At 45.5% G+C, this 26,394-nt stretch overlaps 1 protein-coding gene and 1 pseudogene across 4 annotated transcripts in view; one reads left to right on the plus strand and one right to left on the minus strand.

Annotated features, from left to right (window-relative positions):
* LOC147886093 (kinesin-like protein KIN-UB) overlaps window positions 1-26,026 on the minus strand; it is a 146,682-nt gene extending 120,656 nt beyond the window's left edge. For 2 of the 4 annotated variants that reach the window (XM_087395856.1, XM_087395859.1), the window contains exons 1-3: window positions 25,104-26,026; window positions 21,501-21,601; window positions 2,041-2,163 (exon numbers count right to left, since the gene is read on the minus strand). In XM_087395856.1, coding sequence (XP_087251982.1) covers window positions 2,041-2,163; window positions 21,501-21,601; window positions 25,104-25,233 — 354 coding nt within the window. In that variant the 5' untranslated portion in view covers window positions 25,234-26,026. The remainder of the gene's footprint in view (window positions 1-2,040; window positions 2,164-21,500; window positions 21,602-25,103) is intronic. The other 2 variants (XM_087395857.1, XM_087395858.1) reach the window with 2 other exon arrangements.
* On the plus strand, window positions 17,245-20,168 carry LOC147886094 (uncharacterized; annotated as a pseudogene).
* Window positions 26,027-26,394: the final 368 nt, after the last annotated feature.

Here is a 26,394-nt window from a genome sequence, read left to right on the forward strand (position 1 = left end):
AGCAATCACTATGTCGTCATGTGTTGACCATATGTCAACCATATGTCATCAGGTGCTGACCGTATGTCGACCATGTGTTGACCATGTGTCAACCATATATCAAGCATATGTCAAGCACACGTTCACCAAGGAGTACCATACCCAAGGCAATCTCATCTCGAGCAGCGCACACATGGAGAAGTCAGGGGCATTAACAGCAGCTGCACATGGCAAAGGGCGTCATTTGGTGGTTCAGTGGTCCAGCTCACTACACAAGGCAACTGTGACAGATGGACATGGAGTATTTACACCACGCCGACTAGAAGAGGCTGGCGAGTTAGGAAGTCGCCCAAGCCATTAAGAGAGCCAACGGCTCAACAGCTAAGGGAGATAGAAGGACCACTAATCAAAAGAAAGGGAGGAGATTCTTAGCAAGGGGAGGGACCCTCCAAGGCACCGTGGATATGGATGGAGGACATTCATTCGGCAGTCGACATTCAAGAGAGAGGGGGGCAGGAGAGTGGGAGGAGAGATAGAGGCTGGAGAGCTTGCCAAGAGGAGAGTGTGTGGAGAAGATACAGGCATAGTTGCACGAAACAGCCGTTTCGTGGCAGGAAACAGAAACTAAGCTCTCTCCATCCCTCCATCCTTTGCTCTTCGACTCTCCATCCTGTTTTCCTCGGACCTCCATCCTTCTCTCTCCATCCTCTTCATCCTTCTCTACAGCATGATGCATCTTGATTCCTAGACTATGTTATTTCTTTTTTTTATGATAGTAGATACAGTACTTACTACTGAGTATACTTTGGACCTTGGTGCCAGGTGGCAGCTGCTTTTTTTTATATCATCCATGGGTGCTTTTATTTTGAGTCTTGCATGACTCATGAGTCATGATCATGAAATTTGTGGATCATGAATCATGATCATCTATGGAGTCTGGACATTGGATGCTTTCAAGTTTCAAGTTTCAAGTTTCAACTTGTGTGCTAAGTTTAAAGTACTTCAAACTTCTAAATTTCAGATTCTTGTAATGCCAAACTTGTTAGTCATGATACATGTTGATTTCAGATTATTGAAGCATCATTCAAGAATTCAGAACATAGAGGCATGAATGATGCATTGATGCTTGAAGCTTCAAGTATAGATAATTGTATTATGTATGATTTGCACTCTATTGATAATTATATTATGTATAAAAAATAAATTTTTATACATAAATTGTATCATATTGCCGTTTCTTCCGTTTCCGTTTTGGCGGGGGCCGGAAACTCCGTTTCTTCCGTTTCCGTTTCTTCCGTTTCTGTTTCAGCTGGTAACTATGGATACAGGCTTGAGCTACGAGCTCGCCTGTTGTAGCTTTGTGTCCACTATGGGGATAGACCTGTGTACTTTGGCAGATTTGGCCACCTCATGTGACTTGTGACTCGTGACTTGTGGCTTGTGACATCGGTTGTACAAGAGAGGGAGGAGGAGGGCAGGGAGAGGAGGGCTGCAAGGGGGGCTGAAACGGGCTGAGAGGAGAGAGGAGAAGCTGAGGGAGAGGGGGCAGGGCTGAGGCAGAGAGAGGGGGAGGGGCTGAGAGAGAGGGAGAGGGAGAGTCTGAGGCAGAGGGAGGGGCTTAGGGAGGAGGGCAGCAAGGGTCGGGGAGGAGCAGCAGCTCCTAGCTGAGGCAAACTCTTACCTTTCTCGCTTAGTCTAGCATTTGGGCAGCATCTTTCTTTTTCAGTACATATGTCTAGATAATATTATTTGTATATTATATTAAATGTCCTCATTCATTGCGTTTGATTTCTAAAGGTTGGACGATTATTGGTAGCACAATTCCTTTGACCTTGATGTGCCTTTTGACGTTCACTATTGTGGAAAACAAACTTAAGGCCTTCTCATTGTTGCAATAAGTTTCATTGGAGCCAGCTCAATTGTCCATTTCATGCATCCACAAGTGCTTGCATATCATAGCTAGCTTTACAAGAGACACACTTTCACATCTTTCAAAATACTATGTAATCTGAGTCCCTCACACATCCTTCAGACTATATGGAAACTGTTAGTTATTTGTACCTCTATTACAGGCTTCGCCACAACCTCGTATACACGTTTTTGAGAAGCATGCTCTGTGAGGACTTCATCAAATTGAAATGTGTCAGAATCCCAGTTATTCTTCCGGAGCTTCAGTCTTTGGAGCTGGCAAAGGGAATCCAAACCAAAATGTGGCACAACAGCTTCATAAGAAATCACAGAAGTTTAAAAAGGTGCACCCTAGTCAATGTATAGCTTTTAAAAAGCAATCAGCCTGTAGTTTATAATAATAAGCTGATCTAAATAAAAACATCTAACAAATAAAGCATGAAGCCAATGCATAGATGAGTATACTACCGCATGCCTGCAGAGATCTTCGTCCATCTTAGAAGGAAACCGTAATTCAAGTACACAATTGACTACCGAAGAAGTTTTGTAAAAAGCGACTTGCCCAGTGCCCATGTTCAAAAATACTTTAGAAGAATTCAAAGAAGTTTTTAAATGTACACCCTATTGATTATGTATCTTTACATAGTAATATTACAATCAGCCTGTACTTTACAACAATAACTCGGTCTAAATAAAAGCATCTAACAAATAGAGCATGAAGCCATGGCATGAATGAGTATACTACCAAATCCTCCAGAGATGCGGGTCCATCGTAGAAGGCAACTCTATTTTGAATTAGTCTTGTTGGGTCATCAACATAAATACACTGCTTAGGATTTGTCGTCTGAAATTATAATTACAGTCACCCCTCCCACAGTGATGGTAAATACAATCAGTTAAAAAGGATATTTATTTTTGCATTCAATCCATTTGGGAGCCAAGTGTTGCACATGAAACTTCCCTCTCTGCTTTTTCATACATAAAAACCAATTTTGGCATGGCCTCCCCACTCACAACATCGTGAGATAGTTAGAATTTGAAACAAACCAAGGCTCTTCTCTCCTCCCCAAGATGCCAAAGTAAAAACACTCCAATACCAGAAAAGTAGGATATAAGCTAGAAGCGCAGATAACCCTTGAAAAATGGAAAATAAAGGTACATATTTTATCTGAGAGAGTCTTGCCTTGAAGCAAGTATCTCAGACACAAATTTTTTTAGTATAAAAATGTAGACAAGGTGCTAGGTTCATGTGAAATTCTTGAAAACTTTGCCATGCTTTCTTTGACATAGGCATAGGTTAGCCCCCTAGGACTGCCATCTTGCTTTGTCTATGCTTGGTGGTGGTGTTCATGGATTGCCCTTCTCATGAAATAAAACATGATCACCTTTCAAGGCTCTTAGGATGCAGCATTGTACACACATCACCTTCTTGATTTTGTTGGGAAAACTTCACTCAACAGGACCATAACCCATACTGCAAGGTTTATGCTACTTTTGAGGGTGGATAGACTAGTAAATTACATGTAAGACACATTTTTAGGAATCAAAATTAATGAATTCTATTTTAGAAAAGATTATAAAGGAAAGGCATGAGCTCGGGTTCCCATAACTGTCATCAACTACCTGAGGGTATGTGCTTCAATTTGCTGACTAGAAACATTTAAGAAAACAAAACAATCCCAGAATTCATAAAAGACAGAACATGTATATCTAGAACACTGCCTCCTCAGAGTATATCAGCCAAAATTCATCCCTATCAAGTGATGAGCAGAGGTCTCCCAAATTGCACCACAAATTGATACTAGAATCCCTTGGACAACAATCCTATGACAAGGGTAGAGATTTCTTAGCTTAGTTTGTGACAAAAATGAGCATCTCCTACTTGCACACCTCCTCTGATTTCTCTATATTACCATCTATACTATCTTCTAGTTTATGTATGTCCATCAGAAGAAAGCTCATTTGGTTATCTACATCTCTCTCCTCTTCCATCCATGATCCACTGTTCATGTGCAGCTCATTGTCTACTCTCTATATTACCATCCATATTGTCCATATATTCTCTCTATATTACTATCTTCAAGTTTATATATGTCAATCAGAAGACAGCTCATTTGGTTGTGTGCGTCTTTCTCCTCTTCCATATGGTCCACATGCAGGAGGTGGTTGGAGAGCCATCGAATTCATTAATTGACCAAGCTTTTTGTATGCAGAGGGGAAACCTCTCGTGGGTGATTGTTGGGGCCATGTCTAGCAAGCTTGCGCAAACAAACCGTCTCCTGCTTCTTAATGACAGCTACTGGTCTTGCACAGCCAACAGCCTTCCTTGACTAGAGATATGGCTAACTTGAATTCACTCTGTGCATTTCAGCACATGGATCTACTGTGCACACATCATGGGTGATTCTACAAATGCTTCCAGCATAGATCCTTCTTCCATAGATGCTTCCATCAGAGATGCCTCCAACGTAGATGGGCAGCCATCAACCATAGGTATCACATATGAATCATGGGCTGCCAGCCATTAACCATAGGTATCGCATATGTATACAAAAGATTGATAAAAGTACTTCTCAAGAATTTTATTATTGCTTTGCTGTGCAAGAGAGAGATTGTGAAGAGCATTAGAGGTGTCAGCGAAGCATGTAATATGCTCTTTAGCATGTACAACGAACATTTCATTGTTTTCAGAATCAGTTGGATCAGCAGGAAAATGACAGTGCAAGAGCTTTTCTAAGAGATTATAGATCGATGAGATTGGTGGCTAGCATTGATGGGGATATAAGGCAAACAGCTGGTTTCACTTGTCTTACCTCTCTTTCTCCCTCTTATTGGTTTTTTCATCCATCTATTAGAGCATTGGTGAGCTGCTGTACCATGAGGAGAAAAGATTTCAGTTCTCATGAGCAAGTATTTGTAGCCAATGCCAAAAGGAACAGGCAAATTTTAGAATTAGGATGAAAAATCCGTTTCATCAATGCCTTTAACAAACATCAATCACATCCTAAGAATAACTGTCTGGTTTCTATAGGCAAAAAATTGTCACCAATACGTCACTTTATGCGTAGGGGAAGGATTGAAAACTAGAAGAAAAAGTTAGACAGTCTCAATAACAACAGCAATGACATAGCCCTCTAACTTCTCAGCTGTCTCTCAACCCCTTGCCCTCTCTCAGCCCTCTTTCAGCCCCCTCTCTCTCTGACTCTTCTCATCCTTGAATCCTTCTCAGCCCTCTCCCATCCCCCTTTTCCCTCTCTCAGCTCGGTCAGGCCCAGCCCCCCCCTTCATTCTCAGCCCTCCCTCGCAGCCCCCTTTTCCCCCTCTCAGCTCTCTCAGCCCGGCCACCGCTTCACTCTAAGCCCAGTACCTATTGGCACACCACTTATGTTGGTGCTTCCATTGCCGGCTCCAGTAGTCAGTAATGGAGTGCATCTATTGTAGCAAAGTGGGGAATAGCTCTATCACCACTCGACTCTATCGTGTTTCCAAGTTGGAAGGTAAAGGTATAGACCTTGTGAAAGAAAGAAAGTCTATTATTGTGTTAGAAATCAGCCAACAGAGGGTACGCACAGTGAAAGACTGATATAATAGCCCAAGAGCTCACACAGTGTGTGGTGTCGGTGTAATTGCAAACTCTTTACTTAGTGTGCTTCACATACAACAAAATATTTCCATCCAATGGACACAATACAATAGAGGGCCAAAGTCCCAGCAAACCGTGGTCCTTTGTCCTCACCAAAAGATGCTGTCCTACTACCTCCAAGACACTCCAAGATCCTGAGTCCACGTGCTCCACCTCGAGTGTATGTAGACTCTCCATCTCCATGTCTGATCGCTGCCTGGGTGTACAGCCTAGGTGTCTGCAGCTCCTCAGCCTTCTTTGTCCTCCTGGAATGGGCCCAAAGGATGCTGAACTGCTGCTCCAAACAAAAATGCTGATATGAGGCACCAAGGGGGCCCTTTATAGAGGCTGGTAGCCCCCTGTTTCCACCGACCAACCAGCCCTGCTGGCTGACTTCCCTGCCCCTCCAACCAACCCCACAAAGCCCTATTTATGGGGCTGTGTGCTGGCCGACCAGAAGGGCAGGGCACTGCCCATTTTCAGCCCTCTTGTATGCAGGGCCCCAACCCTTTGTCTGCCCATAACGTGCCCTGGTTTGCTGGTTCCAACCAGCCCTAACCAGGCTTGTCCAATGGCCGACCCCTTCAAGGCTTCCCCCACCATGGCTCATCTTTCTGCAGCCGAATGGCAACCTGAGAGAACCGGATGGCGTAACTGTTGGCTGACTCTATGGATCCCTGGGGAAGTTCAAAGAACTGTGCCTCTAACAGATCCAAGTACTAAGGTGGAAGGAAACTGCCCTGATGTCTTTCAAAAACTCCATACATACAGTGCTTGTTCGTTCTCTGCATCATAATGATCCCGGTGTCACTTATGCCATGAGGTAACTGCCTCTATTTTAGGTGTTTTGATGTGAAAATACACTTTTCGTTGTCTCCCATGGCTACAACTAAAAAGTAGCTTTTCTTTTATTTTTTCAATGAAAAGGCTTCTATTAAGTAGGAAAAAAGCCCCAAGAGCAAATTCTCATGGTAAGAGTACATCATGTATAGAATGAAAAACAAAATACCCTGAATGCATCAAAAACCTACTATTCAAGAAGGACCAGTAAAAGCTCTAAGGTTGAGGCTAAAAATGCCACCTCAAACTTGTTGTGCACTCACAGAAAAAAGCAAAGCCTCTCCACTCCCCAAGGAAGATAGTCCTCTTGGCAAAGACTGCCCAGGAAGACCCCTACATGCTCAACCAAATGGACATCACAGTGTGCATAGTGTCTGTCAAAATATTGGCCAAAGTGTGAGATGGGGGTGGATCTGGGAGCCATCAAGTGCCTCTGTGCATCTAGATCTCCATATATGCCAGGCTGAAATGCTCTTTAAGATCTCCAAAAAGCATCCATCGAGCCATGTGCAACACTCATTTAATGCCATCGAAGTTCGAACCAAAGGGCCCAAGAGGAGCTATGCATCTCATAAAAGATCAGAGGCCCCGAAAGAGAGAGCCAAGCCACCAAGTGCCAAGTCATGGGGAGGGAACAAAAGTACTCAAAAGCCTAGCAATCCCCTTCCAGATTAACTTTGCCTGTCAGCAATCCCATAAACAATCCTTTATGGACTCCTTAGCAAAAAGACAGCAAGGGCAAGTACAGGCTAATCCAAACCTGGAGTTCTGCAAGTTCACTGCATTCCCTCCATGCATAGACAGCCAGAAGAAAATACTGATTTTTTAATTCCTAAGGGACTTCCAGAGCCTTCTCCAAAAAAATTTCTGCAAGACGAAATCTGAAAACTCTCCCACTGAGGAGCTCTAGTGGGCTTCCAATTTCTAAGAATGACCTAAAACCTCCTGGCATTGCTAATCGTGCAAGGAAAGAAAGGGAGTTTCTTCTAATGGTTCCCTGCATCAATCCACTCCCACTACAGCCCTAGGGTCCCAAGCAATCACTTCAAGGGGACCTCCATAAAGCCAAACCCTGCATGAACCCAGGGGAATGTCCTTTGGGCTTGGGTCTAGATACCAACCTAAAGTCAAGAAATAGTACTCCACATGACCCAAAACTTTGACAGCTCAAAAATAACATCCACAAGGATTTCGTCATCGCTGGATCTGGATCTAGATAACCTGCCTCCAAAGTGAACATCAAAAACCAAGACATCCCAAATTGAACCTCGTCGAAGCCCTAGGACCTAAAGTGGGATACCTGAACTCGTAAAAGTCCATAGAGCAATGGTAAGGCCTTCCATTTATGAGAACCAAGTTCAAGGGTAAGGCCACATCAATCTGCTCAATTCTTTTTTCGTTTCCTCTTAGGTGACTTACCAACTAAAGCTTAGGAAGTTAAAATCATCTAAAAGGTTTTGAAATCCTTCCAAGAGGAAGCGGGTCCTCTCTTCCATATAGACCACTGCATGTAACCAAAAGCATCAAGAGGTCAACCATGATCATGAAGTATGAGGTCGTTCCACGTGACACACTACCTATCAATCTCTTCCTCTGAAGAGGGCAGGATTCTCCAAAAATTTCAAAAATAAACTTATAAATTGATTTACCATAAGAAATTGATCTTCCCAAGAAATGACAATTTTGCAAACTGATGGACCTTCTCGATTGCCTCGCCTCCCTATGGTTGGAGTAGAGAAACAAGAGGATGGCAATCTTGTCTTCCTTTGCTTCTTGAGCCTCATGATCAGCTTTCTGATCAAGACAATTGTGGGCATCCTTTGCTGCTTGGGCTTCAAGCTCGTGTTCCCCGGCTTCGTTGCCCAATCCTCCCAAAGCTGCAACATGCGGGTAAAAAGGGGCTTGGACTGTTGTTGTTGCAATTGCATCATGATTAGCAGCATTGCCAGCATGGCCAATGCCGTCACTGCGGAATCTGTAGGTAGAGGTATTGTAGGCAGATTTGGTATTGTTGTGGATCCTACCTCCTCCTCCTCCATGCGGATTCCAGAGACTCTGCTGAGCTCATAGACTTCTCCCTGGAGCAAGTTGTCATCATATACTTGCTGATCGTACTGAATCTCCACCTAGGCTGAAGTTTATGGAGATTATGCTCCCTAGACCCTTACTGCTACATCCAAACTCACTAAAAATTTTCAAGCTCTGATACAATGTGATGGGCATGAGGGCTAAGAGTCTCTCTCACTAAGCTGACCAAGTGTGGAAGCATGGAAATACTAACTAAAAGACACAGATAAACTGAAGCATATTGAAATAGAATGAACTCAAGGTCTATGCTAAGCTTCTATCTTTCATCTTCATGCTTTGGCCCTCACAAACACCAGATATCCTTTCACAACCACTGATCCTCATTGAAAGCTGATGCTGCCGGTCAAAGGGTTGGAATTGAGGCACCATCTGTTACTACTATGAAGGATGCTAGAGCTAAGTCTGGGTAAGAGGAAGTGTTGCTAGACAGAAAGATGGAAGAATGAGAGAGGACTTCTGGCTGTTATAGGAATAAGCTGTTGACTGGCTGATCCCGGCTGATTGGTCAACATCAACCATTGACTAGGTCAGACAAAAGTCACCGCGCTGATTTTTTGCTTGGAAAAGTCAACTCCATGTTTTTAATTTGTCTTCTATTGACTTTTATACTGTTGGATTTTCCCTACTAAGCTATTGATATGGCAGCATGTGAAAGGAGTATGACATGGGTTGTGGGTGCCCATGACATCAAAGATGCTTCCATGTCTTTAAGGCATAGATCACTACCAACAACTCCTTATCATAGACGGACTACCTGGTCTCGATTGGAATTAACTTGCATCCCCTCAAACACAATGGGTTGAGCAGGCCGCTCCAAGAAGTGGACAAACAAACTAGGCAGTAGCTAAGAGCAATTGGTTGACCATAACCACTCTAAAGGCAAGATAGGATCTTACGGAGCTTCAAAAAAGCTTCTTCCTCCTAATGCTCTCTAACGCGAGCAAACTCCTGCCTAGAGAAGATACCCATGCCAACCTAGCAGCCCAAGTACCTGACTGCAATGCCCCTAATACCCCTTTATCCCAAGCATATCCTATGTCAGTTCCCCAATGTGGAGAAGGTTCATCGTTGACCCAGAACCATTGGATTTAGGCCAGTCAATTTGGGCTTCTACTACAAGATAGAAAGTATCCAGGGGCAACCTGAAAGAGGTAAAAAGATGTGGCGAGGCATCCAAATAAACTGCAGTGTCATCAGCGAGTTTATTGTCTATCAGCTTCTCATCTTGCCTAACCGGGAGTTTCAAGCCAAAAATATATGTCTAAGATATGAGGAATAGGCTCGCTAGCTCTGCCACAAATAAGTAGAGAAGAGGAGCAAGAGGGCATCCCTGCCAAACTGATCTAGAAATCCCCTTTCATACCTCTAATGAGAAGTTTACTGTGGGTTGACTGTAGAGTGATGAAACCCCTCTAATCCAATATAGAGTAGGGTATCCTTTAAGAAATCCATCTACTCTATCATAAGCTTTTTCAAATCCAAGACGATAGCAATAACTTGGCCAATATGCTTGGCCCACTTGGAAGCCACCCAAAGAGAGAAGATATTATCCGGCCGTGCACAAAGCCATCTGTCTATCATGAATCAACTATGGAAGGAACAGCTAAAGTTAAAGGCTGACTGCCTTGGCCAAGATTATGTAAGCTGCAACCCATAAAGTAATCGGTCATTAAGCCAATAGTCAGTGCCTCTGAAATAAAAAACAAATGCATCTTGTGAAGCTCTCTCAAGAGAGTGTATGCCACCAAACTCCTCGCCCTTGTTTATATGTAGGCAACTCCACCATGTTGAAGTCACCCCCAATGATCCATGAATCTACCATCAAAATCCAGGACAATAATTATTTCCAAAATACAATACATTCACCCCTATTATTGGGGTATATAAATTAAGAAAACCGATTTTGCACCCATCAATCATGATACTAATCTACTAGCTCTAGAAGGGATAATAACACCATGTGAACAACTAGAGGAAAAATAGAAGCTGAGTCTGAAATGCATGTCCCTCCCCTAGTGCCAATGGCACTAGACCAAAAAGTGCCATTACAAAGAAGTTTTCATGACTTCTAACAAATGGCATCATCCAATTTATGCTCTTGAAGAAAAAGAATATCAATAGGCCACCTAAACACTTGGATGTAGCTGATTACAGATCAGATGTCTACAGCGCAAGTGATTAAACAAGTTGTAGTTAGTTGTATCCAAAGATGGATCCAATGCTCTCCTAGCTGCTGCTCCTCCCCACCTCTCCCCCTGCTGCCCCACCTAGCTCTCCCCTCAGCCCATCCTCCCCTCTCAGCCCCTCTCCCTCCCCCGTCTTGCCTCCCTCCCTCGGTTGCTCCTGCCCCCCCGAGCAGCACACTTGCCCTCCCCACGGACTCTCCTCCCTTGCCCGCCTCCCCCTCCCACTGGCTCTCCTGCCTGCTCTCGCCCCCCCGCGGCAGCCCGTCCTCCCCCCGGCAGGCTCTCCCGGGCTGTTTGTCCCCCCTCCTTGCTCCGCCACCTCCTCCCTCAACTCCACCTTCCCTTCTCTGCCTCCTCTTCTCTATCATACTACCTCCTCTCCTCCTTCCCTCCTCCTCCTCCCTTCCCTTCCCCGTCCCTACCCTCCTCCAAAGAAGGAATCAAAAATAAAAAATGAAAAATAATACTCTTTCTCCTTTAGCCTTCTCGCCAGCAGGGATTTGCGGGTGGAGCTTCTTGCTGTCCGTCCATCCTCAATTGATGAATGGACTCTCATTCAGCCAATCCTCGACTGCTTCCACCGGCTGTGAGAACCGTCACCTTTTCAAATGATGAGTTGCAGCAGCTCAGGAAAGATGTAGAGCTTGAGAGCTCTACCACACTCTCTGCATGCATCATTTGATACTTTCTTATGTGTCCTCCATTCTAAATCTACATCTGATGGTAGGTCCTCTTTTAGAGTTGCAACTAGACCTTTTGAGCCAGTAATTGCAATGTCAATAACCAAATCATTAATATCGATAAGTATAGCTCTACAACCAGGGTCTACCTCCCTTCTATAAAGAGTATCCTTGAGCATTAAATTGATATGTTCTTGCCATAACTTACATTCAGCTTGAGTATGACTCTCACCACAACAAAAGAATTTAATAGAACCTTTATCTTTATCATTTCTTGCCTTTTTGTTTCTTTGCTCAGGCTTGGACAGCCATCCCTCCTTGGGCTTGGCATCTATCGTAACTTGGTTCACATTGGTAGTCCGTTTCTTGGCAATGGCAACATTCAGTCTCATCATGGCCCCACTTAGTGCATACATTGCAATATTATGTGCGGCAATCTTCTTCCGTATGTCCCTTTTTTGAACATTTATTACACTATCTTTTGCTAGAGCTTGGCTTTTAGCAATAACCCATCTCCTTCAAGGATTTTTTGACAGTAGACTTGAGTTTATCCTTTTTTGGTGACTCTGCCTCATCATCACTGTTATTCCTTTTCTTCTTCGGCTTGGACTTGGCTCCACCACTCTTATCCAAATCCACAGCCCGATTAAGCAAATCTTCATATCTCTTGGTAGGGTCAATATTTTTTTAGGACCAATGTCCACCTGTGTATAGCCAGTCAATAGCCAAGCACACACAGACTTATCATCAGGTGGTAGTTGATCAAAGCCCTCATCTGGCTGCTGCTCCCCGCTCCTCCTGCTGCCCTCCTTCCTGCTCCCCTCCTTGCTGCCCCCTCCCTCCCCTCCCCCCTACCTACTGCTCCCCCCGACTCCCCCCCAACTCCCCTCCCTCGCTACTGCAGCCCCCCCGCCCCCGCTCTCTACCTCCTCCCCCGCGCGCTGCCTCCTCCCTCCCCTCCCCCATACCTGCTGCTCCCCCCGCCTCCTCCCTCCCCTCCTTGCTTCTCCTCCCTCCCCTCCCCCCTACCTACTACTCCCCCCGCCTCCCCCTTGGTTCCCCTCCCTCGCTGCTGCAGCCCCCCCCCCGCACGCGGCCTCCTCCCTCCCCTCCCCCCTACCTGCTCCCCCCCCCTCTCCTCCACTCCTCCTCTCCTCTATCCTCCCCTCCTCTCCCTTCCTCCTCTCCTCTTGCTGCCCCCCCTCTCTCTTTGCTGACTACTCCACTCCTTGCTCATTCCTCTCTCTCCCACCTTCCTTTCACCCTCTCCCTTCATCTGGAGTACCCTATTCTCCTTTAGGGGTCTCCTGGCTTCAGGAAAGCGGACAGAGTTCTTCTTTGTGTTTGAATCGGCCTTTCCCACCTCGATTGATGAATGGGTTCCCATTCAGTCAATCCGTTACCGCCCACACCGGCAGCAAGAACCGTCACTTTCTCAAAAGACGAGCTGCAGCAGTTGCAAAAGGATTTGGAGCATGAGTGTTCCACGACTCTCTTCGCACACATCCATGGCTCCCACACCTCTAGGTCACAAGCTAGAGATTGGATGCTTGCGGCGTGCCCCCCACCTTAAGGATGTTCGTTTGTTGGGAGGAGGTTTCTTTCAAGTGTGCCTAGATTCCCCGGACGTCACAAGAGACCTACAAGTTTCTATTTCTAGGCTACAGGAGGATTTTTTTGTTTCCCTTTCAACTGGGCTTTGACCCAGTTGAAGAGGACAAGCAGGGAGTTTCTGTTTTCATCAGGTTCCCTGGTCTCCCCTCAGTTTATCACCGGCTTCTTTCAGTTATTGGCGAGAGGTTTGGTGTGGTAGCAGAGATCCCCCCTCTTCTTAGCGAGCCCTCTTCGACTGCTGAGGCAATCAAGATGGATGGGGTACCCACGGTTAGGGTCATTGTCCAGGACCCTAACATTTCAGATGACCAGATCATGCTACACCGACCCAATGGGTCTTTCTTCCGCCAGAGATTTGAGGTTGAAGGTCGTCAGGACCAATGCTGGATTTGCATATCTTCGGGGCACTTCGCCAAAGATTGCCCAAAGAAGAAAAAGAGGCCCAGAAAGCAACCAGCTCATACTAGCTTACGACAGAGAGCAGGAGCAGGACCTACTGCTCCATAGGCACTGCCTCAGACTCGGGCTTCCCCCCCTCCTAGGGCTACTCGAGTCCCTCCTGCACCCCGCACCACCTCTAGCCCACGGTGGGTTCCAATTGTGGTTAGGCCCTCTACTTCAGATCACACCTTCGCCGCTTCGGAGGCTACCCACTTCCCATTATATGCAGTGGTCTAGATGGGAGAGAGGCCCCGCCTACACAGTAGGCACTTGGAAGGCTTTTATCAGGCTACCTAAGGATCAGAGGCTACAATCCGTGAGTCACCTTTGAGGGGTAGTACGCAGGATTCATCAGATAGATGCAGCCATCCCAGTGGAATGGACAGTTGAGATGGCTATTACTTCCACCACTTGGATGGGAGCTTTTTCGAGGACAACAGTTCCTCTACAGGTGATCGCTCTTCGAGATCTCGGGAAAGATGCTCTAGTCTTTGACATTGGGGATGGAGATATACTCTCTAGATCCACGGATGATATTCTTCTAGAGGTTGCCTTTCAGCCTATCAGGATTGCTGGTTTTGTGGACCATGGAGCAGGCTTGCAGTGGTACTTAGACCCCGACCCTCTGCTCTGATCCTAGAGGTTGTGGTTATATGGAGGTGCACCTATCAGGTGCTTGCAGTGGGACCCAGGAGAGTGGGAGTGGATAGATCATGGGCACCGAGAGAGGGGGATTCCCTTTTTTCGTTTCACTGTTGGTAATGCCGGGAGATTTCAGCTGAGCAATAGAGGTTGGATTCCCTCCAGAGCCCCCCATTGGGATAGCTTCTTCATCACCACAGAGTTGCGTAGGAATTTCTAGAGGAGGCTCTGGAAATCCCTCAAAAATAGAAAGATCACTCTTTTCTTTTGGCTTTCTATTCGTGGAGGGATTGCAGTGAACCTGTGGAGATCACGATTTGGGGCTGATCCCACTTGCCCTCGCTGTCATTCTACAGAGGAGTCAGTGCGACATTGCCTTTGGGACTGCAATCAAGCGAGAATTGTTTGGAAAGGAGTTGCTCGAATACTCAACATTTTTCATACTTCCCCTTTCTTCATGACTTGGGGCTCGGTTGGTTATCCCTTACTGGGCCCCGGGTGTTTTATGAGGGTGAGCCTTCTTCTTGGGCACTCTCAATCCGTCAGCAGATGATAGAGCCCTACTGTCTTCAGGATGTACCACATATTCCTTTCAAAGCTTCACATGTTTCAGTGGACACCTCTTGGGAGATTTTGGCTAGCATTTCCTCTTGGCACATTTGGAGAGCTAGATGCACAGAGGCCTTGGATGACACCCAGATACACCCATCACAGGTGTTCATGGGTATTTGGAGTGACACGGTTCACACTTTGATAGCCATATGGGCTAGCATGCAGGGCCCTTCACGGGCAGCCTCTTCTAGGAGGACTGTATTTCTTCGAGTTTGGAGGGGTTCTCCCTTTTTCTCGGAGGTTGCTACCAGATTGAGATGGCAATATCAGCCCCAATCCTTTCTTTTTGGCTCTTGAGCTTTTCATGCATTGCATGGTGTATCCCATATTCCCGTATGGAGCTTGGTCTAACGGTTTTCTTTAATACTTAATAGAAGTCTCTTTTTTGCCCAAAAAAAAAAAAAAAGCCCTCATCCTTAAGAAAAACCCTAGATGGGCTTGCCTTCCTTTTGCTTAAGTTCACTTAGTTTGGTACCAACCTCCTCTTTGTTGGTTTCCTAATGGAAGTGCTTCAAGAATGCTCAGTCACATGTTCCCAACCTTTAAAAAAGCCAATCAAAAATTGGTTGTACCACCTTTGAGTTATTTTAACCAAGGTATAGGGGAAGTAGTTCATGTACTCCTCATTGGACTTAGCCCCATAATGTGAAGGCTGTTTGTCCCCCCTCCTTGCTCTGCCGCCTCCTCCCTCAACTCCGCCTTCCCCTCTCCCTTCTCCACCTCCTCTGCTCTATCATACTACCTCCTCTCCTCCTTCCCTCCTCCTCCTCCCTTCCCTTCTCCGCCCCTACCCTCCTCCAAAGAAGGAATCAAAAATAAAAAACGAAAATAATACTCTTTCTCCTTTAGCCTTCTCGTCAACAAGGATTTGCGAGGAGCTTCTTGCTGTCCGTCCATCCTCAATTGATGAATGGACTCTCATTCAGCCAATCCTTGACCGCTTCCACCGGTTGTGAGAACCATCACCTTTTCAAATGATGAGTTGCAGCAGCTCAACAAAGATGTAGAGCTTGAGAGCTCTACCACACTCTCTGCACGCATCATCCCTCCAGGTTACAGGCTGGCGGCTTTACCTACCAGCCTCCCCTCGACTTAAAGATGTTCAGGTGTTGGGAAGAGGTTTTTTCCAGGTAGTCTTCGATATTCCAGAAGCTGTGAGCATCTTGCTCAAAGCCAGCTCTTTGCAACTGGGCTACATGAGGATTTTTTTGACCCAGTAGGAGAGGATAGGCTTGGCACCTCCCTCTTCATCAGATTCCCCACACTTCCTCAGGTTCATTATCGCCTTCTTGGCCTCATTGGAGAGTAGTTCAAGGTTGTCACTAAGATCCTCCCCATCCCTGGGTTGCCTTCAACTGCAGCAGAGGCAATCACATCAAACGGCTACCTAGAGTTAGGGTCATCATTGATGATTCAAACATATTTGATGACCATATCATGCTTCAATGCCTGAATGGTTTCTTTTTTCGACAGAGAGTCAAAATTGCGGGCAGACAGGATCAGTACGGGATCTATAGGACCTTCGAGCACTGCACTAGGGATTGTCCCAAAAAGAAGAAGAGGCCTAGAAAGCCTTCTGGTACAGCCCCTCCTCAACGTCCTCAAAATGCTCCACCACGACAGTGTTGGTACAGCTCCTCCTCGACAGAGTGCTCCTCTGGCACCGACCTCACATTCTACACAACCAGCACCTGTGGTCCTTCGATGGGCTCTGGTCTCCGTCCGATCTTCACCACCAACAGATCAGACGACTGTTGTTCCATGGAGACCACGGACATTCCCATTCTGGTGGATGGCCGTAGTGAGGCTGCTGTTCATGTTCATGTTGGGACCTCCATTGCTACTGCTTCTGTAGTTCCGGAGGCTATCGCTCAAGAACTTGCCTAGACTCTAGTCCCCCTCCCAATGGTACCTGAGGTATCCCCTCCTTACCTCAAGATTTTGCTCCAGATGCTGCCCCATCTGCAGCTCCCTCACCTAAACCTATTGCAGATCTTCGTGGTCAGAGTTCTTATGAGCAGGCTCATCCATCAAGCTCCTCTCCATCTCCATCTCTCTCCAAAGGGATGATGATAATGATGATGATGATGATGGGGCAACTAATATCCGGCACTCCAAAGGACATGCTATTCTTACACTTAAGTCGCGAGATCTACGGATCAAGCTTCTTCGACAATCTTACAAGTTGAAAGGGACCAAGATATGGATAGCTGAGGAACTTACACGAGCTCAATTGAAGAACAAGGAAACCGAATTAGCTAAAGTCAGGGCTGCTAGGAAGGATGGAAAATGGACAGTTTATCGTGATTCGTGAAGGCAGAGCACTAATCAAAGAGTTTAAATCAAAACCAAAAGACTCTCAGTCTTAAACTGATGAATGGCTGATTATTTTTTTTGACTATGATGTAGGTATTCTAAATAATTGAGGTTGCTTTTGCACTCTCTGAGAGCTGCCATGTGCCCTCCCTAAAGTAGATGTACTAGACGGTTTTTTGCTGTCCCATAGACCTGTTGGTCTCCCATGGATATTAATAGACTTTCTTTCTTTCTTTTTTTCTCCCTCTCCATCTCCATCTCTCTCCCTTTCTCCAAGCATCAAGATTCAACCCCCCCTCTCTCTCTCTCTCTCTCAATGCCACTGGCTATTCATGAAGTCTTTTCCTTGCATTGTACTTACTTTGAGAGAGTGAAAGAGAAGTCCAATGTTTGCAAGTGGCATTGCAAGTATTGCTCCAAGATCCAAACTAGTAGTGTGACCCGCCTTCTTATCCATTTGCGTAAGTTGGGTAGGCAATCCGGACCATGCACAGGGATTCCCGATGACATTTTTCAAGATTGTTGTCAGAAGTACCTACCCTTGAAGCGAAGGAAGAAGACCTCTATGGCACGAGAGGAGATGGTATGCCCGGACATTTCCTCATCCAAAGCAGAGGATGAGGCCTATCAATCCGTCTCCGTTGCCTCCATCAACGCTGCTATGTCCTCCGGCACGGCATCAAAGAGAACAAAGACAAGTGACGCACCAAGAAGGAGGCAAGCCACTCTTGCCCAAGCCACGGATAGCCTCTCCGGTCCATTGTCATTCCTAAAGGAACGGCAAAGACAAGCTGAAATAGAGATTGCCCGCACCGTCATCGAGTGGAATCTCTCTTTCCATGTGCTTCAATGTGAACACTGGCAAAGAATAGTGAAAGCCATAGCCTCGGTTGGTCCATGTTAAGGGTGGGATGGAGTTAGCTACAATTGCATGCGTACCAAGAAGCTACATGAAGAGAGGGACAGAATCAACAAGTCTCTCGAGCCCGTGCGTGCCGGGTGCGCCAAGTATGGATGCTCCATTCTCTCCGACGGATGGTGTGATAGAAAGAAGAGAGGCATCCTCAACATTCTTGACTCTTGCCCTCTTGGCACATACTTCTTGCGGGCTGTGGATGCAGGAGAGAAGGGAAGAAAAACTGCCGCCTCCTTTATCTATCGTTACATTCAGGATGCTATACTTGAGGTAAGTTAAGTCATGTAGCAGCTAGCTTCTTTATATTCTTTGATCTCCATAAGCAAATCTACTACTTATTGAATCTTACAAGCTGAAACTTGTCATGTAGGTCGGTCTCCCAAATGTGGTGCAAGTCATAACGGACAATGCCTCCAATTATAGGTCCATGGGTCGCATGCTTGAAGGGGAGTTTCCCTTAATAGTGTGGACTCCATGTGCTAGTCATTGCCTTGACCTTCTCATGGAGGACATAGGTAAATTGTCGTGGGTAAAGACCATTGTGAGTGACGCTTGCTCCATTGTGAGCTTCATCAACTCCAAAAACAAGCTTCTTATCATCTTTCGTATCTACTCCGATTGGAGCTCAAGAAGCCATCAAAGACACGATTTGCAGCTATGTGGCTACTTCTTGAGCGGCTCTATAACATTAAAAACAAGCTTCAAAAGACGGTCGTGTCCGATGAATATAAAGAATGGCTTGAAGGAGAGTCAAGTGCAACTCAACAAGATGCTAAAGACATTTTACGGCTTTGCTTAAGAGAGTCTTTTTGGCAAGGGGTGAAGGCCATTGTCATTGCCATTACACCCTTGTACAAGGTATTACGCATGTCGAACATGGAGGGGGCTACTTTAGGACTTCTCCACTTCATGAAAGAAGCCATTGCGGAGATTAGAGTCTCCACCGTTCTAGATACAGATATTAGTCCGTCATGGTAACGTATAGACCTGCAATCCTAATATCAAATCTTGTTCCTTTGATTTTGATTAACAATCTCTCGAGTCATATTGTTATTCTTTGGACATTAGTGATAACTTGGATACCACACCAAAGCCGGATGACATCCTTTTTCATGTCAACAAGAGTTGGAAGTGGATGAAACGACCCATCCATGGTTCTGTTGCCCTCATGCATCCCGCTTTCAAGGCCCCTTGTCTCTTTACGGACGAGGACTTGGCCTTCGATAGAGACACATATCTTCCTAAAGCATTACATGAGGACAAGCATGGTGCATTTCTTCAAGAACTCATTATCTACAATGACCAAAGGGGAACCGCATTTGCTTCCACCGTGTGTTGGAAGAGGGACTCCTTGGTCAAACATCTTTTTTGGTGGGAGTCTTTTGGGTACCAATTGCCTCATCTACACAATGTGGCTATGAGGGTTCTTGCACAGGTAATTAGAAATCTAAAGCTACAACATTACACTCTAATATTTAAATTCATACCTCTATGCTCTTGTACTCATTTACTTAACATTAATGTTTGATATAAGTTAGGATTGCTCATTGGGTGTGTGTGAGAAATTGATCGCCTACTCTCTCATTCACACAAAGATACGCAACATGCTTAGCACAAAACAATTGGAGCAACTTATTTATTGTCGTTCTAACTTAAGTATGTTGCGCAATATGCATGAGATGCCTATGGCTAGACAGGTAGACTTTTCAACTTCCTTATATTGTAAACTCATATTTGCTCTCCATATTTGTAAGTTGTACACAATGGTACTTGTCACTTGACACTTGTAAGTTGTAGGTCTTAAGTTCTAACTACAGTCCACACGTCAAATTTTCAGATAAATGTGGATGAGTGCAAGCTATCAGCAAATAAGCTTAGAAGTGTCACCAGAGAGCGCAATCCAGAGCAAGACCAGATTTTCAAGGACCTCTACTTGGAGCTGGAGAAAGTAGATCGACGAGTGTCACGCACTCGCATTCGGAGAAGGGTCACCGTTCCAGTTGGTGGCACTTGTGGTGACAGAGCATCCACAGCCCGAATTAGGACATCCGTGCCATCGACTCCCCGAACCTATGTGAGGCGCGGCTCCGAGAAGCATATCAACCACATCCGTTGCTGAGGACACCCTTGTGGCTAGAGAGCTGGAGTATGATGAGGAGGGCAATGTTCTTAGTGAGGGTGACTATGGTGAGGGGTCTCCTTCCATTATTAGCCTACCCTTGGTTTTACACTCTATACTAGCCAAAAGTTATGAAGGCACATTTATGTCTGCCCCCTTACATTGTGTTGTGTCACCCAAAATGGTGACTCATTGGGAGGTATAAAACCGGTTTTTCCTTACATTGGTAACCTTCTTCAATACTGGTGACATCTCTCATTGACATATTTCCACATAATACCCGTAAGGTGTACAGATCCCTTACACATTGCACAATTGTATGCAGCATCATATAATGTTCAGACAACAGAGTACCTTTGCATCAACTAGTAAGAGATTGGAACTGTAATCCAGGCACCATCACAGGATGGCTTAGTGTACATATAGCTCGAAAATTTGACTCATAAATTCAACTACTCTAATCATGCGTCCCCTTTTGCAAGGCATTGGAAAATCCAGCTCAAGTCAGGGAATTAATCAACTAGTAATTCTTTGATATAAGCAAACTTAAAGGTGGGTGCCACCGACAAACATTGCTCGTTAATGTTTGCAAGAGCAAAAAGGTCGGGAGTGCAGAATATAAACCAAAGTGCCTTCAATCAAACATGAATTATGACAGAGCCACACACACACACACTTTTTTTTTTGTGAAACCAATATACTTATATTATGAAACATTCATTTACATCTGGGCAGAGCTCAAAAGAGAGCCAAAGCCCTATCCATCAGAAGCAGTAAAAGAAAAGCTGAATACAAGAAACATCCAAATCTTCCTCATGTAAGGCATCATATAAAGACTGCCGCAATGAGGCTCGGAAGAACTCATATGAATGCTAAAGGGGAGAATTCAGATATGCTTGATTGCGCTGCAGCCAGAGGGTCCATAAGGCCCAGTATCTGATCCAGTGGAAGAAAAGAGAATACTGTGACAAAGAAGCTGATAGTTTGCCATACATCCAGAAAAACCTGTAGAACCTGTGTGCCCCCCCCCCCACACACACACACACATGCACGCACGTGCACACCCTTTTTTTTTGTAAAAGGTAGTATATCATTAAGAGAAAATGTACATTCAAAGATGCTTTAGAGAGAAGCAGCTTCTACTCAAAAACTAAACACAGTGAAAGAAAGCTTCTAACTGGACCAGAGGAAGCTCTCCCTGGGCATACGCATCTTGAAAGGACCGACACACAGATGCGCGCGTGCACACACACACACTTTTTTTTAGTGAAAACTCTGAATGCTTTACATTACAAGATAGCTATCCGGAAAAAAACTGGCAAGCTGAAATAATACATCAAGCGAAAATGTCCAGGTAGGACAAATATACATCGTGATCTATGCAGTGAGTTTGCAAACAATCGAAGAGCGATTGCTGCAAGGAACGACGAAAAAAAACCCAAGAAGAAAAGACTGGATCACCAAACACACACACACACAGAAAGAGAGTGAGAGAGAGAGAGAGAGAGAGAGAGAGAGAGAGAGAGAGAGAGAAAACCTCTGGTTCGAGCTCCACACAATCTGCAAAGTCTGCATCTGCCTTCAACTCTTCTGCATTTCTAGGACGAAGCCTCACTGCTACCCTTACTCTCCCAGCTACTGAGGCCAAACATAATAAGTATTAGCCAAATAAAATACACAAACCACGAGCATCATTTTTCCTTCTGAAGTGATGTTATAAACTACAAGCGCATCTTAGGTCCCGCAGCCAAACTCACCAATTCATTATCACAAAATGTGTTCACTAGTGTATACGGTGAATTCAGGGACACTAGACGAAAGTCATGCATGTGCTGACACAAGCCACCAGTACAACTATGTGAACTTGCATCTTTAAAATACATGAGAACAAGAAAGCAACCAAGTTTAGTAGGAGCCCATTACCCAATGGAGGCCCATCACTCAGGCGTGAGGACTACATATAAGATCTTGTCAAAGGCAATCAGCTTGCGGCTGCAGCCCCTTATTCCAGATCTTATTCTGGATACGCATATTTGTTATCTGCATGGCCGGAGCATATTTTATAATAGATTTTCCTTTTGAAGAGCTTCAAGTGGGCTATGCATAGCGGCTAGGGCTCCTACATTTTGGTTTTTCCAATGCTTGGATCAAAGGGGTTTCTTCTTTGTACAAATCAGCCCACAGCCAGATGCTTACCAGAAGAGGAGTGAGATTTCAGTTTTTCAGTCTGCCAAGGATGCCCTCTTGCATCTTTTTTTCAACTTATTCGAGACTGGAGCCATGAGCATCTTCTTGAGATCTCTAGCAGTGTTGATGGCCTGAAACTTCCCCTCAAGTGCCATGAGGAACGTTCCCGAAACATGCACCAGGCCTGAAATGCAAGGAACTCCATTCCCCCATTCCCAAAAACACTTTCCTCCCGCTTCCTTGCCTAGTGAAGCACAAAACCTATAAAAGGCCAAAACAATGTGTTTTTGCACTGTTTCATGTTGCCTCCACTCTCTAGCCCACCTACTCAGCCTCTCAGCCCCACTCTCACTGCTCAGCCCACCCTTTCATTGCAGCCCCCTCCTCTTCTCAATGTCCAGCCGCCCCTTTCTCTGAGTCCCTCCTCTCAGTCCCCCTCTCCCAGCCCACCCTTACTTGTCTCAGCCTCCTCCTCTTGTCAGCACCCTTCTTTCAGCCTCACCTTGCAGCCCCTACTCTCAAGCTTCAGCTCCCTTTTCTTCCAAGTTCTCACTACTAAACCCCTCACCTTCGCTGCAAATTTGCAGCCCTTTTGCACATTTAATACTTTGGTATTTCCATGTCATTTGATGACACGTCATACGATGTAGCGATCCGATTCTCCCATCCGGAAACGTTCTCGTTCCACGTTTGGATGTTCTTGGAATGTTCCCGTTCCCTAGTAGCTATGACATCCCCACGGCTCACGATGCCTTCCTCCTCCCTTATGGCTGCCATCCTGAAAGCTTGGGGCAGCTTCAAGAATTCTCTTCGGAGGGTCCCACCCTCCTCATAGGAAAAGATTGATAGGCATCCTGTCATGTGGAATGATTTGATTCTTGATTATCATGGCAAACCCCTAGGCATTTCTGGTTACATGCAGTGGTCCAGATGGGAGAGAGGTCCTGCTTTCTTTGTAGGCTCTTGGAAGGCTTTCAAAAACCATCCAGATGAACAGAGATTTCAAATGGTTAGTTCAAAGGAAGCATAAGTGAGTAGATTGATGCAGCCTTACCCTTGGACTGGGTCCTTATAGATGAGAGATGGCACGCTCATGTTAGATGAGCATCCTACTTCAAGTTACAAATGGGGATGCCTTGCTCTTTGATGTGCATTCTGGGGGCAAATTAATCAGGTCCTTTGATGAAGATATCCTCATGGATGCACGTTTAGAGACGTCAGGATAGTGGGTCACATAGAGCAGTTTTTTTCGGGTCCTGCTGGCATTTAAACCCTCCTCCAGACGATATTCCTCTGGGCTCCTGGGTGGTTTGGCTCTATAAGTTTGTCTTCATAAAATGCTTTCAATGGGACCCCCACAGAGTGGAAGTGGGAGTGGGAGTGGGAGTAGATTGATGGAAGAAACCATGAGAAGAACCTCTCATTCTTTCACTACATCGTTAGCAATGCTAGCAGGTTCCAGGTCAATGTTAGGAGCTAGAGGCCCTTCAAAGGTTTTCACCGAGACGAGTTTCAGATTTCCACAAGTTTGCAGGAATTTTTTTTGAGAAAAGACTCTAGAAGTCTTTTAGGAATAGAAAAAACACTCTTTGCTTTTGGCTTTCTATTGTTTTAGGGATTGTAGTAAATCAATGGAGCTCCAAGTTGGAGCTCCCTGTTCATGCCTGTATTGCCTCTCTCGGAGTCTCTGCTGAGGAGTCCATTCAGCATTGCCTATTGGATTGCAAACACAGAGAAGGGTTCTCTGGAAAGGGATTGCGGGACTTTTGAGTAGATTTTCTCCCTCCTCTTTCTTCATCGGGAACTCATTGGCTTGGCTCTCTTTGTCTAGTCCTCAAATGTTTTATGAGATGCATAATTCCCCTTGGGCTTTTTCGGTTCAATGTCATTTACACCTAGATGTCTCTCATGACAAAGGCAGTGTTTTTGGCACTCCCGTGTTCCTGGGTTTGACTGTAAGGAGGTACAAAAAGACTTGCATGTCCCCTATATGGAGGCCGTATTAGACTAAGAGCTGTTGTATTTCCATGTCTTTCATGACAAGGCACATTTCATTTGGCACTCCCTCTTGAAGTGGATTCGTGAGTTTAGTTCTAATCTGAGAGGCGTATTAGCATAGACTCCAACTGATACATACAAGCAAAAAGAGAACCCAATCAAACTCAACTAGGCTTTTTATAGACTATTGTTACAACATCAATGAAGATCTCAAGAAAGAGAGCTCTGTATTGTCATTGTGAGTCAATATCATGACTGACAAGTCTGGGTTCATTCCCAAACTGAGTTTCATTCTACCATTAGTTCTACTATTTCATTGCCAACTGATGCCTCGTATTCTCAGACAGTAAACTTAAGGAAATTTCATGTACTACTCTTGAAAAGTTGCCCTTGTGCAATAGCACTCACGGTCCAATATGCAATAAGATTGAAGAGTTTAAGGATACGCTTGGAACCAAACTTGAAAATTGTAGCGAACTGATTCAACACGGCCATTGATGCTTCACCTTTCATGATTTCCTCCAGGATTGTTACCCAAACCATGGCAATCGTATTCTACTTTATCAAACAGCAAAATGGAGGGAGTCGTTGGGTCCAGAATTTGAGAAGATTTCAGAGCAACAAAGCCACCAAGGGACCATATTAGGAACCTGAAGTGAAGTCAACCGGGCAATAAGTTCATTTATCTTAATTGCGGCAGCCAGATTTCTTAGTATTGGCCTTCCAGATCAGTGACTGCCGTGCCCTTTCTCTAGTGAAATATCCACGTGAGATGTTCTCTAGTTGCATGCGATCGTTTGGAAACTGTGGCACAGGGCCTCTTCGACTGGAGAAACTTCTTGGCGCATCATATTTTTAACGAGTAACTTTCGGATGAAATTTTTAAATATATATCCTTTGGGAGAGATGAGCTTGAACGTAACTCTTTTTCCAGAAAAATAAGCGTTGAACGTACCAGCGCCATCATCCCTGCTGGATGCGCGTCTTCCTCCTGAATTTGGGCGGGCAAATGGAGAAGTTGCCGGAGCAGAGAGACACTTGTTGAGGATCGATCTTTCCAGCCTCACTTCAGTACGAGAAGCCATGCGCTTGCCGTCTTTGACTTTGATTGTTGTCGTCACTGAAGCTTTGAAATCTTGCGTCGTGTGTATACGATCTCTACTTGATCACCCAATAGCGGGTCCAACTAACGCGCTTAAGCATTCTGAAATGATTAGTTGCGAGAAGGTGAACTCATGCACGCATCCATATCAAAGCGCCGCCTTGGACTTAACGCCGTGATTCGCATGGGACAGGGCTCGTCATTCTGGGATCATATGAACAGGAATTTTTCAGCTGCAAGCGGAGCTGAGCTTCAAGCGCGAGATGCAGGTGAAGATGGTGGCTTGACACCCATGATCGGGCGGAGTTTTCCTGATGCAATGCCGTTCCTGTAGTCTTTACAGAACGATCGTTCCATTAAAATTTGCGTTCGCTGGAGTTTTGTAAGCAAATGCCTGCGAGGGGGCAACTTCGAAAATGGCGATCCGAATAACTCAAAAGTGAAATCTGCGCTTCGCAGCCCGTCTTCTGCTTGACTACTGTCACCACCCTCAACGACTCCTCGGAGACTGCCACAGAACTCCAGAGTGCAAAGCTACAGAAGACCACCGTCACCACCTCGGGCCTCAAGCCCCCTGGTTAACTGCCCACAAATGAAGCTCAAAAGCGGCTCCTACATACAGCTTGGCCACAGGTTGGAGTAGAGCAGCGGCAAAGGCACCAGCAGGCAGCACGGAATTCGCAAAGAGTAAGGGAGACGCGAAAGCTACTTACAACAAAAGGAAACGAAGGCTGCACATTCACAGCAAAGTACAGAGACAAGACTGCAGCGATGTGATGATAGCAGTCCGGCACTATGATCATCAATATCAATACCAATATATATATAAACGAAAACTTGATCAACGGTGGTAGTCCTAGTGGAGGGAAAACCAGGGCGCTTGGCAGTGTCCCTGGGGACCGGGGTGTGTTTTATACGGGCCATTCCAAGAGTGATACTATGTCCTTGGACAACCTCAAGTCAAGGAAGTCAAGGGTGCCCCTCATAGCAAGTCGCTTTATTACTCTCTCCCCCTCCTACCTCACATTTTTGCCATGGAGGAGATAAGCCAGCCCTTATAGCTTAGAGGGATTGCATCTTCTCTCAAAGGGAGGGACAGCATTCCTTGTGCGTTCAAACCTCAATACTTAGCTCACGACACTAG

This window comes from Dipteris shenzhenensis, chromosome 24 (genome assembly GCF_047967505.1).
Source record: "Dipteris shenzhenensis isolate YYH24624 ecotype China chromosome 24, Dip_SZ_1.0, whole genome shotgun sequence".
Taxonomy (NCBI): Eukaryota; Viridiplantae; Streptophyta; class Polypodiopsida; order Gleicheniales; family Dipteridaceae; genus Dipteris; species Dipteris shenzhenensis.